General features: G+C 43.2%; 1 protein-coding gene across 1 annotated transcript in view; it reads right to left on the bottom strand.

Annotated features, from left to right (window-relative positions):
* Positions 1-20,157, bottom strand: part of LOC129332045 (cytochrome P450 2J2-like) — a 38,728-nt gene that overhangs the window by 18,229 nt on the left and 342 nt on the right. Inside the window, exons 2-4 of the mRNA XM_054982817.1 lie at positions 12,045-12,207; positions 6,509-6,658; positions 5,306-5,466 (exon numbers count right to left, since the gene is read on the bottom strand). Coding sequence (XP_054838792.1) covers positions 5,306-5,466; positions 6,509-6,658; positions 12,045-12,207 — 474 coding nt within the window. The remainder of the gene's footprint in view (positions 1-5,305; positions 5,467-6,508; positions 6,659-12,044; positions 12,208-20,157) is intronic.

Raw genomic sequence — 20,157 nt, 5'->3', positions numbered from 1 at the left:
AAATAACAAAGGCTTAAGCAATAAGCTTTAACTACACAGTCCACAGTAGATTTAGAAGGTACACACAATTAGACACAGATGCAAATTACCTCAGAGTCTCTTGCATAGAGACAGGCAGAACCTTAGTTGTTAGATTCATAACAGCAGACAAAGAGATGGTTGCAGGGGAGCAGCAATCTTGCAAAAAGAGACAAGCTTTTCTCTCTTAGCCTCTACCCTCTATATTATTCATGTTGCTAACTTACTTTATGAGTAGAGGGGCTTAATTGAGCTGCTTTAGCAGAGTGGTTAAGTGGTTTGTCTGAAAATCAGCACTCTACTGGTTCGAATCCCACTACTGCCATAAGCTCATTAGGTAGCCTTGGCTAAGTCACTCTTCTCAGCCCCAGCTCCCCAGCTGTATTGTGGGGATAATAATAATACTAACTTGTTCACTGCTCTGGGTGAAGCACTAATCTGTCTAGAAGAGCGGTATATAAGCACAGTTATTATTAAAGGAGAGCCCGCTTCCAAAAGATTAAAACAAAGATTTATTGTAATTCCATAGATAGCAGGTCATTCAAACAACTGCAGCATCAGAGAAAGAAAACAATGCCAAAAAGAGATAAGGGTGTGGAGCATGACTCAATCTAATTAAAGCTGAACTCCATGCTACGCCTACAGTGAGCCAAGAGAGCCAATACATTACACCATTTGGATACTCGAATCTGAATAATAACGATTTTCTTTCTTTTTTTTATGTAGCTGGCTCCAATCTAATGTTTCTTAATAATTCTAGATATCACCTTTATGGATCAGAAGTGTTAAAAAATTGCTCAAAGCACTCATCAGAACTTAGAGAGCATGACTCCCCACCCCGTTGGGGAGGGAAGCACACATTTGTTTCTGTGTGAAGAAACAGCAATTTTAGATTCTGAAAAAATGAGAGATGTAGGGGTATGCAATTCAGGTTAAATATCAGCAAAATTTTCAGAAGTCTACCTGATTCGATAAAATTCGGTGTTACCGAACTTTAATAAGTATTAGCGATTAAATTCGGTAATACCAAATTTAAGTTTATCGAATTTATTCAGTAAAATTTGGTAAATTTCAATAAGTGCAGCAGCTCTGTATCTTGCTGTTCCTTTGCTAAGGAGCAGTAAAGAAACACTGCTTCCTACATTTTTTTTACCAGATGGGAGGGAAGATAAGGGAGGGGGAGTGTCAATGGCTAATCCTTGCAGCAGCTCTCCTTCTCTGGCCACTCTCTCAACAAGGAGAGTGCCTTTTTTAAACTGCTGCAAGGAGTGAAATTAGGAGGCACTCAGCCTCAATTTTGCACTGGCCTGGAGATAAAGATACAGTGCCTGACTTGTTTCATGTTGGCTGTTGCTTTTTTCTCTGTGGTCTGGGCTGGGACTCTGGCTAAACTGCTTTGGATCTCTGTGACTGCCTGAATTTTCCTGCTGCCTGAATTTGCCTGATTCCTGCTGTGGAGATCTGCACTTGGACTTCTGCACCTGAGGACTGCATTGCACCTGAAGGACTGGTTTGAGAGTCATTAGACTAACTGGATTTTTTCTCTCTTTTAGGGGAGGGGGTTGGCCTGGTGGGTTGGGGGGAATGGAAAAGGTTTTTTTTAGTTTGTATTTTAAAACCTGCTTTTTGCTGTGTGCGCTTCGGTTGGGCTTTGGGGGGGGGGTTGGTTTCTGATCTTTATATTTACTGTTAATTTTGATGTTTATTCTTCCAGGAGGTGTCTAAAGGCTTGAGAGCCCCCAGCCACAGTTCCCAAGTGCTGAACACAGCCACTTGAGACCCTAGCAGCCTTCTGGAGGGTCAGGACCGTACTTTTTGAGACTTGCCAGTCTCCGGGTTTGTTCATTATCATTATTATCATCATCATTATTATTAGTCTGCCTTGTCACTGAGATCCAAGAGGGATTACACACTGCAAATGAATACAGTATAATCAATAGCTAGGACATTCACTGAGCAAAATGCAATATAATCAATAGTTAGGTCAGTCAGTGAAAAATAGATGAAATAGGATATGGTAGCAGCAAATTCAAAAATAAAAATAAAGCTTTCTGAAACAAAGCATAATTAATTAACACAACATCTTTAGCAACATCAGACTACACCATAGGAGCATATCTACATCACCAGAGGCTATCCAACAGCATAGTCTATACAACCTATACTCTTACCAGGATATTTCTTTGAAGAATTTCTTATGGCATAGCCCTGTAATCTCAGTAGAAATCCCACCTGAATAATTCAGTTTTGCAGAGCTTGCAGAGAGCAAGGAGAGTGGGAGCTTTCCTGACCTCTTCAGGCAGGTGATTCCATAAGTTTTGGGGCTACCACAGAGACACTGTGTGTATGGGCAGCTATTGATTTTGCCCATCTGCAGGATCATAAATGCAAAAGGTCCTGTCCAGTTGAGAGAAACAACATGGCAGAGCGTAAGGAGATAGAGAGTTGCACAGATACGAGGGGCCATGGTCAGGAAGGGCATTGAATGTGATAGTCATGACCTTGAAGTGAGCCAAGTAACTGATTGGTAGCAAATGGAGAGACTGCAGAATGGCACTGATATGCACACTCTGTCCAGATCCTGAGAGTAAACGAACTGCAACATTTCACACCACATTGAGCCTCCAAGTTGACTTCAAGGGGAGAACTACGTTGAGTGCATTACAGTAGTCTAGTCTTGATGTTACCATGGCTTGAATCCAGGTGGCCAGATTGGCTGTGTTGAAACAGGGGGACACTTTCAAGCTATTCTGAGTTGGGAGAAGACCTTTTTTGCTGCTGCATTTTCTTCTCTAGCAGCAGTACTGGATCCAGTATAACCAGGGGTCATTTCGTAGAAAAAGAGCAGGAGGAACTCATCAGCATAATGCATTAGCATAACTCATTAGCTTATGCCACGCTTCTTGCCATCACTGGCAGTGTCATTAGCATAACTGATTTGCATATGCCACACACCCCTGACATCACCTATCCTGGCTGTTTTGGACCCAATCCTGGCCATTCAGGGCCAAAATTGGCCCCAAAATGGCAAAAAGGGGCTGAAAATGGCCAAAAGGGGCCCAACATGGTCAGGATCAGGCTGCTGCTGAGTGGGAGAGTGATCCACCACCCATCAGAGGCCCGATCCAGGCTGTTTCGGCCCCAATCCAGGCTGAAACAGGCCCAAAATGGCTGAGAGACAGGTGGGCAGGGCCACTTGACATGTGACCTCTTTGTGGAACTGCCGGAACTGCGTTCCTGTGCATTCCACCTCTAAATGAGCCCTCATTTAAAACATTTCTGTGCTACTTTTCCATCCCAATAGAGTCTCTCAGGCTGGTGAACATCATACATAACTCCCAGGCTCTTAACTGAGTCAGCCAGGATCAACTGAACCCCATGAAAGGTTGGAAGCACAATATCCTTAAAGATCTTGTTTTTTCAACCAGCGTTATTTAGAGTATAGAAAATCTTAGGCTGACTGCAAAGCAAGTTCTTTTCCACCATATATATTCCAAAGGCTGAATCAAATCTTTCCCTTTCTGTAGCCTTAAGCTCTTCTTATCTGAAAATTTACTACCGAAGATGTTAAGCTGCTAAACATGAAGTCTTAAGTTGGCTTGCTTGAGATTCTGACATGATGCACAAAATCCTGTTGAAAGCCTTAATGAGAAGCCAATAAGCATCCCAGTACACTGTTCAATGGGAAAATTCTTTCTGTGTGGAACCTTCCAAAAGTACTATGAAAGCAATCAAGAACTATATTTGGAAACTTAACTGGTAAAATAGATGAAGTTGGCGGTACACTTATGATAGAGCTGTAACAAAGCTGAAGATCTAAGAAAAGTAGTTACCAGGAGGAGGGTCTCCTTGTGAGTAGGGGGACTAGCATTTAGGGAGACACGGTGAGGAGGGTAAGTAGGATCTACACCAATGTATACCAGGATTGTTCCCTTAGAAGACTCTCAAATAAACAGGCAGAAGTTCTATAGGAAAGGTTTTTTATTAACAGAGAAATAAAAGGCAAATCCACAGAGAGCCACGCACAACATACACACAGAGCTAGCTAAGAAAACAGTGAGGAAATGAGAAATCCATTTCAGGGAGGGTTATACTTTGCAGTCTTGAAGAAGGAGAACAGGTCTGTGGAGGAGCAGCAAAACAACTAGAGCTTCATGGAGGAGAAGAGAGGGTTCAGACATAACCTGCGGGTATGTGGATGGGTCCCAGAATAGACATACTGCACATGACTGAGGGCAGCCCAATTACAGTGCATAACATACCCTGTGGTTGACTGACATCTTGCCTCAAAGACAAAGGCTTGATGGCTTCTCCAAAGGTTTGGACAATAAGTTAGATGAAGCTTAATGGCTCTCCCCAAGATAGACAAAAGGTGTGAATGGGGCTTGATGACTCAGCAATTGCTAGACAGGGATTGCTATCAAGTTCATTGAATAGATCTGATAGGGAAGGTGAGTGAGGGAAGGTACGAAAGAACATTCATGAGATAAAGCAGGAACTCCTGGAAGACCTCTTTGTTTCACTTAAGTGCTTCATCTGGGCATGGAAGGGCAGGTAGTCAACCTGACACACCTTCTGATAATTTTCCAACTCCAGCTGGGGTTGGCATCTGTTCTGCCTTGCTAGGCACTGTTTTGTGCTTATGGAATAAGAGGAAGGGGTTTATAATATCCCATATTCATAAACTGCCCTTTCCGTGTGGGGCAAAGATCTGACTACTAACAAAGTGATGGAAGAAGGTGCTTGTTTATAAGAATGTGGAAGATGCTATTAAAACACAGGTCATATTGGTTATACGAAAAAGGTTGGGAAGGGGTCTATGTAATTACCTGTTGTATGTCTTTAGGATATCTCAGCTGAACATACGTTTTATCTCAATAAAACTTTTTTTGGGGTTCATTTCTGTTAAACGAATGAGTCAAATGTTCCTCACTGGTTTAGCATGGCCAGGGGAGCGAAAGCAAAATAAGAAACAGATTTACTCAAGATATGTCAACTAGTCAATCTGGGAGATCAATATAACAAGAGAATGATCGGCCAGCAGAGGTACAGTACGAAAAGTGATTCTTACATCCATGAACAGGGAGCCTCCCATCTACTTTTCTGTTGTTCATCATCAAAATGAATGTGTTTTCTTATCCTGAAAGAACCCATTCAAAGCATCAACATTTGAGGGAACTGGATAATATGTGAGATTCTTTTGCATCCCTAGTTCATGTTAAGGCTGGAAGAAAAGGAAATCTGAGGGATAGCTGTCTGACCCAATAAGAAAAAGGAAATGACTTACAGCATGAACGATGCTACCTGTAAATTTTAACATGTAGTCAATGGCTTCCATCAGCTTGAGAAATTCTTTATCTTCAACAGAAAAGCGGTGTCCAAAAGCCACAGCACAGATCACATTGGAGACACAATTAGTGATGGGCATTGAAGGGTCAAACGGCTGCCCTGCAAATAATATTGTTTGCAAGATATTAATATTGTCCCCCTTCTGGGAATACTCAGAGTGGATTTCCAGTGTTTCCAGCGGATGGAGTGATGAACGAGGATCTTGGAGACTGAGGTTCAGCTTCCTGCTCTGCTGTAGAATCTTTCTGGATGACCTTGGGCCAGTCACGCACTCTCAGCCTAACCTACCTCACAGGGCTGTTGTCAGAAAAAAATGGAGGAGAGGATGATGTCATCCACTTCGGGTCCCCATTGGGGAGATTGGCGGGGTATAAATGGAGTGAAATAAAAAATATATGTTTTGTAGTACAGCTAGGCATCAGGTCTTCACTAACATAGCACCAATCCCAAAACAGAGAGCCAATTTCTCTCTTCTCAGCTTGTCTGAGCCAAAGCTTTTTATGGAATTGGGCTTGGGCAAGACAATCTATGCAGAGGCAGAATCTTGGAGAAATAGCTTCCCTTTCCTCCAGCTACTAGCCCCTCCCCAGCATCATCTATTGCATCTTGTGTTGGACTGTGTTGGAAGATGAAGCTGTTTCTTCACAGTACCTGCCTCTCTCAGGCCCAACTCCATTTACATCTTTTACCAGAGTAAGCCCAGAAAGAGCTTCATCTTCCTCCAGCAGCTGAAACAGCACAGAAGAACTTATTTCCAGTAGATCCCAGCATGAAATAAATATGGTAACATCTAAGCCACTTATTATTTGCAGTCCTATGCACATAGATTTGCCAACTCCAGGGTGCAAAATTTCTGTAGATTGGAGGCAGAGCTTGGGGACAGTGAGTTTTTTGGGCGGAAGGAACCTCAGTGGGGTGTAATGACATAAAGTTCACCTTCCAAAGCAGCCTTTTTCTCCAGGGGAACTTATGCCAGTTGTCTGGAGATCTGCTATAATTCTTGGTGATCTCCAGGTCTACCTTAGGGCTGTGGCAACTCTATTTGTTCAGTGAAATTAATCTGACCATCCAGTGAGTAACATAAAAAAAACTGGTATACCATAATAACTATGGGCTAGCTCAGTTTCCTAATATCACATACCCTTTGCAGATGCAAAAGTCTCAACAAGCTGTTGGGCTTCCTCTTGTATTTGATGCTCCAGGCCTTTCTTCCCCAGTCCCAGCTTCCGCATGATGACTATGCCAAACCTCCTCTGTTGCTTCCAGGTGGGGCCATTTGACAGTACAATACCTAAGGTCAGGAAAAATCAATGAGAAATTAGTACTCAAAAATTTATTGTAAAAAGTGTTTAGGTTAGCATAGAAAACAAATTGTGTGTTGAAAAAACTACTGCCTTTCTAAAAAATCACAGAACTGTAATGCCATTGCAGAATCTTTCCCATTGCCCAAATAGATAAAAAAGGTAGATGTAGTCCCCTGTGCAAGCACCGAGTCCTTACTTACCCATGGGGGGACGTCACATCATGACTTTTTTTGGCAGACGTTTTACGGGGTGGTTTGCTATTGCCTTCCCCAGTCATCTACACTTTACCCCCAGGAAACTGGGTAATCATTGTACTGACCTCGGAAGGATGGAAGGCTGAGTCAACCTTGAGCTGGCTACCTGAACCCAGCTTCCGCCGGGATCGAACTCAGGTCGTGAGCAGAGCTTGGACTGCAGTACTGCAGCTTACCACTCTGCGCCACGGGGCTCTTTTTTACCCAAATAGGAGGTCTCCTTAATTAGATGGGGGAATTAGTATTAAAGGAGACAGGCAAGAGGGGGTAACTGGGATTCTCAACCTATGTAGACTGGGATTATTTCCTTAGAAAACTCTTAAATAAATCAGGCAGATGTTCAACAGGAAAAGTTTCTTTATTTTAAGGGCAGTAAAAGGCAATCAAACGGGCTAAAAAAACACACAGTACACATACAAGAATAGCTAGGAAAACAGGGAGGAAATGGGAGAAACTAATTGGGATAGAGTGATAATTTCGACTCCTTAAGATGGGGAAGGTCTGCAGAGGAGTAGGAAAACAACCAGCTTTTCACAGAAGAGAAGAAGAGGCTCAAGTATGAACTTGACGGTGGGTGTATGGATCCAAGACACACACACACACACAAACAGGTGTTTGGGGATTCTAATTATAGGGCCACTACGGACTCAAAATACTTGTTCAGAGACAAGACAGATGCATCTAGAGGCTTAGATGATGAAACATAGATCTGGGTGTCATCTGTATGCCGATGACATGCTAATATGAATGATTATCTCATTTAGTGGGGTTATGTAGATGTTGAAGAGCATGGGAGAGAACAGAACCCTAAAACACTCCACAGAACAAATCCCAACCCCCTGATTCTGCCTTTCTAGTGGAAACTCTTTGTGTCCAACTGGACAGAAAATCCTAGCAGTCCTTAAAGTGCCACTGAACTCAAATGCTGCTGTAGTGCAGACCAACATGGCTACCTGTCTGAAATGATCTTCATGGTAGATTTAACAATAGTAACAAGGATGTCTTTCTCCCGTCCACCTTTAAACAAACATCCTCCACCAGTGCAACTATAACGACCTTGGTTCTGAAACCATGCCTGACGCTAGATTGAAAACATACACAAGGATTAAGGGCAGATGTGTTATTCAAGACCCCAAATGTATTGCCTTTGCAGAAAAGGTAAATTGGAGACTCATCTATAACTGGCTACCTCATCTTGAACCAACAAAGATCTCTAAAGCAAATTTCTAACACCTCTCCCTTCACCCAGTCAGTGAGGCGTTCATTACTGATTTTAACCAAAGGCTCTGATAATTTCCCCCAGCAGGATTTTAAAAAATAGGATTGGCATGGGTAAAGTGGTGGCTCTCACCAAGAAGCCTGTTCAGTATTCATTGGCAAGATACACTGCCATCTATTCATAACTAAAAGATAAGCAGGTACTTCTTCTGACAACTTGGGTACTGGCTGTACTCTCAACTTGTCTTCCAAGCTGAAACAGGTAAGAGTGATTTTATCACCAAAGAATGATAATTCGGTCATAGGGACCAAATTGACATCAGTAACAGGGTCAGACTTTGGGATTATCAAGTCTCAAAGGTTCAGCTGATGCAAGGGTGGCAGAGAGGTTTTTTTGTTTTGTTTTTTGCCAGCATCGCTGCCACCTGAGTTGTATGGCAGGCTCTGACTAATCCATGCTGAGTTTTCTACCTACAATATTCTAGTAATCTCCCAGACCACTTCATATCTTAAAACAACCCATTGTTCCATGCTGTGACAGTCATCAGGGAGGCTTTCAAAATCTCCCAGAGTCACCTGGAAATCTTTAGTGTCCACTAATCTCCAAGTGCATCTGAAATGACCCTCCACCTCAACCATGCCTTCAGTAGTTAATGTTCTCATCAGAGTAAGGGCAGAATCTCCAAGCTCTTCATTAGATCAGCAGCAAGCTTCTCATGTCTGTGTATAGCCATGCCATATTTATTTGGTTGTGTTATCACTGATGCCACAGTATACTGAAGTTATAATGCCTTACTGCTAACCTGTTGTAATCTATCCTCTAGCCATGTTAACCATGTTCTCTCCGGTATATGATTATTGCTCTCCAGGCCCCAAGACAGGGCCTCTCACCTTATCTCTCCAAAAGTATGCATCTCTTAGTTAGACATGACCTTGAGTGTCTAGATGCCAGTTTTGCTACTTTGCCAGCTGCTGAGAATGTACTGATTGTTGATTCATCATAACTATAAGAGGTTCTCACAGAATCTTGTGTGCCAAAAACCTAACCATTGCTGGAGTTTTCAAGTATATCATAACCAATATGTTTTGATTCCTCACTTCTACCAAGCTCTGTGATGGAGTGCAGACCTGAACTGTAAAATCCTGAATAAAGCCTTTTCTGTTGGAACAAATACGTGTTCACTGGAGAGGGACCAGGGGTTCTACCTGTCAGGGACTGACAAAGCTGCTTGGTACAGATAATAAGGTCCACCTTAACGTTTTTTTTTTAAAATAAACACGTTGGGTCCATCACAACTTAAAACAGATCCATCATTGTCGTGGGAGCCAAGAAGTTCTGAGCTTGACTTCACACATTGGCCTCAGTATGTATATTGAAGTCCCTGAAGACAACTATCCTTGGAGTCCTCAATGCCACATCCAAATCAGCCAGGGACCACTAGACAGTCAGGTGGAGAGTAAATCAGCTCCCTAACCTGCCCCTGATTAGAGATGTACAATCAAAGCTTTCTGTTGAATGCACTGAGTATCTCCTGACGGGGAAAGTCTTGTGGAAAAGAATCACCACCGCACCAATCCATTTCAAGGTTAGTGAAGGACTTTCTACACCACTACAGCCAATTGTGCTAGACGAACAACATCAGATTCATCTAATTAAAGTTTCCATCAAGCAGTCCAGGCTATCTGTTCCTCATACAACAAATCTGATATTACAGAGATCTTATTTTTCATTGATTTGACATCACACAGCACCAAGGGTGAAGTGGAGATCCATAAGGACTTCAACACATGTATCTCTTTAAAAAGAACAGAAATTGGACATGCAAGGTGCAACACTATGTCTCCCCGGATGTCTTCATGCATAAAGTCTCCTACTGCTGCCAAACCTTCCCAGTCTGCACACTGCTTAGATCAGAAATGAGACAAAACGAATGATATAGCAAAAAAAACTCTGGCACCCACACTTCCCTCGGGGGCCTGTTGTGAGCAGTGAGGGGGGAGGAATGGAAGGTGAGATGCATGGCAGCCGCCATGTTGTCCGTGGCCATGCACCTCCCAACTACCATTGCTGGGGAGCCCATGCAGATGAGGTTCAAAGTTCTAGGCCAGCCAATTAGGGCTGGATAGCCTAGGTAGTCATGGGTGGGGAAAGGCCATTGGACCATGGAAGCAGGGTTCCCTCTCAGGTCTGCAACCAAGCCGCCCCCCCCCCCCCCAGCATTCTGTTTGTGACGAGATTCCCACCCGGCCCTCCCTTTAGATCTGGTGTTGGGGCTCATGATAGTTGGAGGTTGGTTGTGGATTGTCATGGGTGCATGTGGGGATGTTGTGTAATGGCTTTCTCTTTGTCACACAACTTCCATGTGGAGGCAGTTTGGGCATGGGGCACCAACACATTTGGAGGGAACCAGGGCCTTGGAGCTCTGTTTCCCTATTATGGAATCCCCTTAAGGGATTTGGAGAGGGAGGTTTGGCAGGTGCATGCCCAGCTCAGGGGCTGTTGTGTCCATCTCACTCTCAGGTGGCAGGGGATCCACACAGAGGCGTCTGCCCACATGGTATCCCTCTAACTGTCATCCCATCATGACACCCCTTGGCAAGGGTCCGAGGGAACGTGGAGGTCATCAGCTGTCAGACAGGACAGCTGATGCTGGGATCCGTGTCCTATGTAATGCCAATGCTCCATGATCTGTGAAATCAATAAAGTTATGGTCTTTGTTGTTGGATGTGTTTTGTTGCTGGTCCCCTTGTCTTTCCTTCTCCCCATCAATGCTATCCTGCAATTAGTATTATCTCAATTCCCTCGGCATCCAAAATTACTGCTTGCAAGAATGGGTCTCCAAGCATTATAAAGGTCAGCAAATGGCTGGCTGAAGAACATGCTATGTCAGGAGCGATCCCCCAAGGGCAGGGAATCAAACGACCCATCATCCTTCTCTTCCCTTGCACTCACACTATTTTCAGCAGGGCTCTCCTCAATGCCTAGAGGCAAGCAGAATGCAACAAGAGGATGGGAGGACTAAATGGCTCAATCTCCCCTACTTTATCCTGCAAGGGGGGCAGTAGAACTCAAACGGGCTGCATGAAAATGCATCTGTGAAAAGCCAGTTATGCTGTTCTGTGTGGTTATGATGGAATCTGAAGAAGCAACCTGCCAAACAAATGGGTTGACAAGGAACAGTCTACTGAAAAACTGGCTCCCTGTTAGCGACCTGCAAGCAGAATATGAGCTGACCTGATGGATGATCGAACGTCCCTAAATGTGATGCATGAAAAGATATACGCTGATATTCAGAGCAGCTGGCTGGTTCCCTCCCAATCCTATTTACTTCCTCCCATTCTCAAAGTGTACCTACTGTTCTCTTTTTTTTTTTTGATCCTCAGCTGCACTGAGGTTGCTAACCTCCAGCTGTGGCCAGCTCTTCTAGAATTGCAACTCTAGTGATCATTTCCCTTGGAGCAAATGGAGTTTCGGAGGGCAACCTCTATTGCATCCCACCCCTGCTGAACTCCACCCTTCTCTGAACTCCACCCTCTCCAGGCTGTTCCTCCAAACCTTCAGGAATTCTCAAGCTAGAGTTGCAACCCTAGCCCCACCCCAGACACCTTGCTCCTTGTGAATAGGACAAGCACTTTTGAAGCTCCCCACAAATCCCCTTCGAATTACAGCAACCTCGTGTCTTCTTTGTTGACTGCCTAGTTTATGTAAAAACAAAACCAATGAGAACTGTTTACATGGCAGTGCCAAAAGACAAGGCTAGTAAATCCGGAACAATTTCAGTTTCAGGTTTTCACCAGCTGGAGAAATTGAAAAGTGATTGCAACATTCAGAGGCTTCATTTTCTGTCTCTTGTATTTTGTACATTCAGGGAGGAGATGTACAGTCTTGCCAGCAACTTACCCTGTTCTTTTCCTATAGCTTTCAGGAAAGGCGTCACTGGACGATCAGCAAAGTCTTTGGAATGGTTTATCAATCCTTCTTTCACTGCCTCAAATCCAGACAGTACAATGACAGGTTTAGATCCCAGCCATATAATGTAAATGTTTCCATATTGCTTTGCCATCTACCATCACATCAAAAGAGAGAATAGTTACTTTAATTCAGCTAGTTTTTTGACTGTGGCATGTGCAGTTCACTCTTCTTTACTAGGGGTGTGCACCCAAAAAAGATTCAGGATTCCCCGAACTGGGAAAACAATTCAGAATCACTCGAATCCCAAAGCTTCGGTACACTGAAGCTCAAAGCAACACTTTTCTTGCCGGTTCCACGTGGCAAGAAAAGTGTTGCTTTCAAAATTCAAACTTCCCGCCCCACTGCTTTTTTCACTGGATGGGAGAGGGAGGAGGGGGTTTGAAAGTTTTGAAACTTTTGAAAGTTTGAAACTTGCTATTTGCAAATGAAAACAGCTAGAAAAGTTCTGCGGCTGCTGATGCTTTGCCTGAAGCTTTCTGAAGTGATACAAATTGCTTTGAATAGCTCTGCTTCGAGATTCCCAAATCAGCTCAGCAGTGCTGGGGCCGATTTGGGATTCCCAAATCTTTCCATATTGGGCCCAATTTTGGTTAAAAACCCGAATAGGAAACCCGAATCGCTCATCTGTATTCTTTACCTCTTCAGTTTCTGGCCATATGCTGCTCTCTTCTGTGCCTCATCTTCCTTACTGATTTCCTTTCTCTTAGATTTCCTTTCGCCACCTCACCTCCACTTCCTTCTCCTGGGGGCATGCTCACTCCTAAACTTCCCTTCATAGGCTTCTCTTATCTGTCTACCCTTCTGGCTGTCCAAGGCAAGTCTGTATTCCAGAGAATGGTTTATTTATTTAGTACATTTTATCCTCCTTCCAAGGAGTTTTGGGTGTAATACGCTATTTTATCCCTCAGCCCTCTCTCAGGCTAGACTATGGGCCAAGCTACACATGACGAATGACACTTGAATGGCAAGTGGATTGAGTGGAGGGCAAGTGAACAGGGAGAAATACACTTGCTGTTCAAGTGTCATTCGTCATGTGTAGCTTGGCCCTGAGAGACAGAATGACTGGGCCAAGGTCACCTGGTGAGCTTTCAGGCCGATTGGGGTCTGGAACCTTTTGCTCTCATATCCTGTTCATGTGACGTTGCCATAGAGAGTCGGAGCAGATTGACAGCTGAAGCAGGACAACTCAGAGTACCAGAGTTTATTCCACCATTCATTTCCTTTTCTTCCCCCCCTTCCCATGGTTAGAAGAAGCACAAGTCTTAGGAGAATGCCAAAAATACTTGAGGATTTTGGTTAGAGGTTTTTAAGCTTCTTATTTAAAATTTTAAAATTTAAAGAGGAGGGATCTGTTTTATTTGGGAAGCTGCTATTTGTTCCATTGTTCTATTTGGAATGGCAGGGTCTCCAGGAAGGAAAGAACAATACATTGTCTTTGTAATATTTTAAATCCTTGCCTGCCTCAAGATGGAAAAATCTAAATATCCAACACACACAGATGCCAATTCATTCCCCATATCTACTCAGGCAATACAATTACATCATATATTAATATGATCTGATAATATCTGACAGCACTGCTGATTCTATGACTCAGTATGAAGTTAGACAGATTGTGAAAGGAAGGATAAAAAGGGAGATGCTGTTGTGAAGCTCTTGTGGCCCTTTCTTACATCCCAGGGTAATGCCAATCAGCATTTTCAGATCAGGAAGGAATTTTCCTCCAGGCCAGATCAGCTAGGGATTTGGGAGGCTCTGTTCCCTTCATTTGGACATTGCTGAACAACAAAGGGGCAGCCTCCGTATGAACCACACTACAAAGTAGGGGAAGCTGCTAACAATCAACTGGACATGTAAACAAGCTTGGTATCCTTTTGCCTTTATCTGGACATTGAGCAGGGATCACTGGGGGACCTCTGGTGAGGAGGAAATGGAGGGCTGACATCTCCCACTGGCTAATCTGCCTGGATCAAAGGACAGAGCATTAATTTTCCCACATGTGTTCCTAAGACTGCTTTGGGGGGGGGGGAGATTTTGCTGTAGAGGCAAAGACTGCTGCGTTTTAATTCCTGAACTGAGCAGTTGGAATCCCATGAATTCCATCTATATTCAGAGCTGTGTAGGAAGTCCGTTAAAGGACTTTAAGGTCATCTACTCCTCATTTCTTTATGATTTCTGGGAATAAATATCTTAATAATGAAGAGATTTTCTCAAAAGTAATGAAGTGATTCCCTTTGCGACTTTCGGGGATTACAAAAAGATGTTTCAATATTTATTGTTGTTGTTATTGTTATTGTTATTATTGACCTAAGAACTTTGGCAAAAAGTCTAAGTTCTGAGTTGAAAAAAAAGGATAACAAGCTTTTAAAGATCTATCTTTTTTTACTTATGATGAAAACATGTTTGGGATAAACTTGCTGTTCAAAAAGTGCAGACTGCAGTGGGAATACTTCACTGTTTACTCTAAAGGACTGCATAATTAAAGGTAAGAGATATCTTCATGAAACTGTGACCTTGGTTGCTATGCTGACAAGGAGTAAGTCAAAAGTGAAACCAATTAGAGTCTGAGACTGTAAATTCATAGGTGCTTTGCTGCCATATACTGACAATGACTACTACAAGAAAGGTAACAGCACGAGGAGGTTCAGTTGATCAACCTGTGGGGAAAACGGCATCAATGGGTCAGAGACCCATTCCTCATGGCATACATTAAGCCCACACTATTGATTATTCACACCAATCAGTGCTGAATCAGTTTGGGCTTCTCGCATTTTTCGCAGTATGACCATGAGGTGATTTATTGTCTGGTGTTGTAGTCCAAATGTGTTGAGAAGCATCTGTTTCAAGCTGCCTTTTGTGGGGGCTGAATCTGATATAATTTTTTTGTTTAATTTCAGAGCATGCGTAGTAACATCGCATTTTTGGAGCCAGTTTGTTCACTACCACTTTTCTCTCTGTCCCTGTATTCACGGATTGGGTAGTCTTGTGCCCACCATTTTTTAAAATTTTCAAACATGAGCCCCGGTTGTAAAGAAAGGGGGCAAAAAGGAAGCCCAAGAAGTAATCTGTGGGGAATGTGGATTGCTATCAGAGAACAGGACACACATTGTACTTAAAGGGTTAGAATGTAGGAATGTCTCACAGCATTGCAACTCTTCCCTAATTAAAAAGGGGGGGATTGGATGCTCATTTGCATGAGGCTTGTTTCAGGCTTCTCCTAATGCAAAAGAGGGGAAAATATAAAGATGCAGTGAGAGGTGGGGAGCAAGGAACGGTTTCCACAGCCATCTGAGAGAGGAGGATGCAGTGCTATTATCCTTCTCTGAGAACTTCCCTGTATGCCGGTTGAGTTTTTTTAGATTAAGAATTTAGAAATATGAATATTAGTGCAGTAATGTTACAGTGTTGTTTGCTATTTGTTTAATTTTTTTAAAAGTGGAATAGGAATTCGAAGAGCTGAAGAGGGAGGGAGTGGTTTCCACAGCAGTTTGAGAGAGGAGAACATAGCACTATGATCTGTAAACTTCACTGTAAACTTCTCTGTAAACTTCACTGCATGCTAGCCAAGATTTAGGTGGAGATTTGTTAGATTTAGAATTTATAAATTAGAAGGAGTTTTATTTTCCTTCTATTGATTTGTATGATTTGTTTATTTATTTAAACATTTTTTAACCCCACTATTTCTCATAGTTACAGATGGCTGGTGATTGCTGTACCTACACCCAAACTGCATTACTCCTTATACTAGCTTATGCCACACAAACAGTCAGAAGACATTAGGTTCCTGTGCTATTTGCTTCGTGCTTGCTCCACCTATCTTTAAATATCTGTTCTTTCAATTTCCTGGCAGCAAAGCTTCCGTCTTCTTTGGAAGACATTGTGTTCTACATTTGCCTGTTTTCTATCAGAGGATCTGCTGAAAGGAGAGAGGCTAGTCAGAATCAACGTTATGATGCAGTGACATTTGCTAGGCCATATTGCTCCATACATTACACAAGGCTGCAAAGATGCTAATCTTGTTTGATTATTAAGGTCCAGCCAGATGTGTATTTTTTTTAAAAAAACGTACTTATCAGATTTTTATTGGGATGATAGTGGTAGGAGAAGGGGGATTAAGCTTCCCCCCCCCATCATGTTCCCTACTTGAAATGGCTCCTAGGAATGCTGCTTAGGAAATTTGTTTGTGCTGATTGGGGTACATCTAATACTCTCCAGTAAGACAAATATCAGTCCCAAGGGTTATTTCAGAATAAGGAAGTGACATGAAGGTAAGGTTTAAATCCCCTCTTCTTTTGATCACAATACAGATTGGGTCCCATTGTGCTTAATACTTCGGTTTCAAAAAATGCTGAGATATGTGAAAACTTGCATATTTGTTAGACCCTTATTTGATGTAGTTACATCTGTTTACATCTACTAGACTAGTATGAGATGGGTGTGGTTGAGAACAAGTGATTGTAGGCTATGTGCTTTTTAAAACCGGCATATCTTCGGGACCCGCCTCTCCCTGTACGTTCCCCGGAGATCGCTCCGATCAGCGAATAAATATTTACTTGTGGTCCCCGGCCCTAAGGAAGCCCGCCTCGCTTCAACCAGGGCCAGGGCCTTTTCAGTCCTGGCCCCAGCCTGGTGGAATGCTCTGTCAATGGAAACCCGGGCCCAGCGGGACATATTATCGTTCCGCCGGGCCTGTAAGACAGAGCTGTTCCGCCAGGCGTTCGGTGATTGAAGGGGGCGGTGCCATGTCGGCCTCCCGCCTTTGGGGCGGGGAAGGTTCTCCCCACCACTGCACCTTGTTAATTTGTTTTATTATTTGTATATTGATTTTAGTTTTTGTTTTTATCGATTTTAACTGTTCACCGCCCAGAGCCCCTGGGGATGGGCGGTATATAAATTGAATAAATAAATAAATTGAATAAATAAATAAATAAATAAATAAATAAAAGTTAGCTTTTAAAGCAGAGTTCTCTAATGTGGTGCCGATGGGCACCAGGCCTCCCACCTGACCCCTTTCCCAGTGTGTGCCATTTGTTTAGTAGGGGCTTTTGCCCAGCAGGATTTCTGATTGACAACTGGAGATCTGATTGGCTGTGCAGATTTTTTTTTTCTTAAGTTGCTTTAGCAGCAGTTGTCATTGCATCACAAGCATCTTCACTGCATTTTTGAAGGTAAGCTGTGTACATGCAAGAAAATACTTTTGAACAATATGTTATTTTTAACCCACTCTCCCCACAAGCGGGATCAGGGCGAGGTACAACATTGATTAAAATACAACTTAAAATCAATCATAAAAACAGCAACAGGTAAAATACTGTACCCAGCAGTACAGCGTGAGTGGACTCTCCATGCCCCTTGTAGAGGGAGACCAGTGGAAGGCTCGGCAATGATGGGCTAAAATTAGCCTCCACCATATGCCTGGCGGAACATCTCTGTCCTATAGGCCCACCTAAATGATACAAGATCCTGGCAGGCCCGAGTGTCCTCAGACAGAGAGTTCCACCAGGTTTAAAAGACATTCTGTTAATCAGAGGCCCTTTTCACACTTACGGTTTAAACCGCCATTTATGAGCATTCACCCCGATCGCACTGGCTTCGGCATTGCACCTGTTCATTTCACACTGTCCACTGCAATTTCAATTTGGTGTCTGTGCTTCATTTCAAAACCTCGGTGCAATTTTGGGCTTTCGGGGCCTTGCAATTCATGTTACACTTTTTTTAAAAAAATTGAGCATGCGTAGTAATGTTGCAATGTTGGAACCCTTCCCCCCTTTTTGCTGATTGGGCTGTCCCCTGCCCACTGGAGAGGCAATTGGTGGCAGAGTTCTGGGGGAAAACATGTACCACTCTTATTTTTTTAAATCAAGCCAGGAATGCTGCCGATTCGTCTCCTCCCAGGAAGCAGAGGCTTGTTTCCAAAGGGCTGTGCAAAATGCTTGGGTTTTTTCCCCCTCTTTGGCAAAGTCTGAAACATGCCTGGGAGGGAGGGAAAAGCAGCCGTTTAATCCTTTCCTGGCTTTTAAAGCCAGGAAGAAAGTGCAGGAACATTACAACGTTGCAACCCATTCTTGTCTTTAAAAAAAAAAAAGAATGTGTGTGCATACCCTAAGGGAGGAAGGAGAAAGCAGCGATTTAACACTTTCCTTGCTTTTAAAGCTAGCAGGGAATTAGCAGCAAGCTTAGGAATCATTCCTGGCTTTTGAAAAAAAATAAAAGAGCATGCATACCGGGAGGAAGGAAACCAACGAAGCAGCAGCCTTATGACCCTCACCTCGCTTTTCTAAAAAAAAATGGTGGACAAGGAGTTCAGAGAGCTGAGGAGGGTGGGAGTGGTTAATTCTGCACAACCCAATCAGCTCCCAGGGAAAAGGAGAGGGGGGGAGAGAAGCAAAAAGGGGGCAAAAGTGTTCACATTAGTAAAATGCGGGCCAGCTGCCAGTCAGCAGCGAACTTAAAAAAAACATTGGGGTATGTCCGCAGGGGGAAAAATTGGGGATACAGCGGACAAAAAGCGGGACTGCATCCCATGACTGCTTTTAAGTGTGAAAACCTTGCAAACATGGGATGTGGAACAGGTACAAACGCGCTCTAAAAACCGAGTGCGAAAAGTACCAGAGTGTCTACCTGAAATGTTAAAGCGTTACTACTAGAATCGTTCATGAATTCACTCCCTGGCATTTTGTGTTTGGCTTTACCTCTTGGGACAGCCAATTTCTGGTTGCACCCACTACCCTATCTCAGCATTTCGAAGGTGCCTGCAGGCTCAAAAAGGTTGGGGATCTCTGATGTAGAGACTGTTTAGGAGGCGCTGAAGCAGCATTTGAATGAGATTAAGGATGGGAATGACTCTGGAATGAGATTAATGTGGCACTTAATAATAATGTATGCTTCTTTATAGAATCATGACACGAGTTCCTGGGTGGATACTTGCTAGATGATTGTTACTTTTACCTCAACTGGATCTTTTACTCTGGACGACTTTTACTCTAGAGCTTTCAAGAGACAGAAGTGCCTTTGTCAAAGCGAAGGGAGCTCTGACTCTTGCAAGCTCATACCACGTTCTAGCTGTTCAGATAGCACCTGAAACTCCTTATTAATAATAATAACAAAATTCGATTTATATACCGCCATTCAGGATGACTTAACGCTCACTCAGAGTGGTTTACAAGGTATGTCATTATTATCCCCACAACAAAACACCCTGCGAGGTGGGTGTGGCTGAGAGAGCGAGAAGCTGTGACCGATCCAAGGTCACTCAGCTGGCTACAAGTGGAGGAGTGAGGAATCAAACCCGGTTCTCCAGATTAAAGTCCTGCGCTCTTAACCACTACACCAAACTGGCTCTGACACCAAACTAGGTCTTGATTTGATTTCCATTTAGGTATGGATGCATTTTCCCCTCCTTTTTTCCTAAATGGATGGATATTAGAGGGTTGCATACGGGACTAGCATTTTACCTCCAATGTGTCATGTCTTCAAGAAGGTCAATTATTTTGTTCGTTACTATTCCAGTCCTGTAAATAAGTGTGTCTTTCAAATGCTGTAAACATCTCTCATTAAAGTCTTATATAAACTTATCAAGCAGCTAGTAGTATAAAGGGACATTGGGGTGGCTGATTTTGCCACTTTCTCCTGAAATGTTTCTATTACATATCAGTGCAAAGCTGCTGTTAGATCAACACCCTCAGCCTTTGAGAAGTTCCTAGTGATGTATGTACTAAACTGATGCTACTTTTGGAAGATAAGTTCTTCTGTGCTCATTTTCTTTAGACACTTGCCATCAGGTACGTAGCTCATTGGCCACTGGATTTGTTAGACTGTTCAGAGACAAAAAACCCAAAGATTTTTTTGCAAGCAACCAGGTTGCTTAAGTGGAATCGATGATCATTCATTGTTCATTTGCATGGTCAGACAAGCCACCATTCGCCTTTGCAAGTGCCCTTCCTTAGATCTGGGCATTCACATGGTGGTCATGAAGCCACTGTCCAGAAAATACATGTAGAGAACCTCTTGAGAAGACAAGTCAGAGCATCTCTTCTTGCCA

The sequence above is a fragment of the Eublepharis macularius genome, chromosome 6 (genome assembly GCF_028583425.1).
Source record: "Eublepharis macularius isolate TG4126 chromosome 6, MPM_Emac_v1.0, whole genome shotgun sequence".
NCBI lineage: Eukaryota > Metazoa > Chordata > Lepidosauria > Squamata > Eublepharidae > Eublepharis > Eublepharis macularius.
The sequence above is the reverse complement of the archived record's forward strand: the minus strand, read 5'-3'. Positions and strand labels throughout refer to the sequence as shown.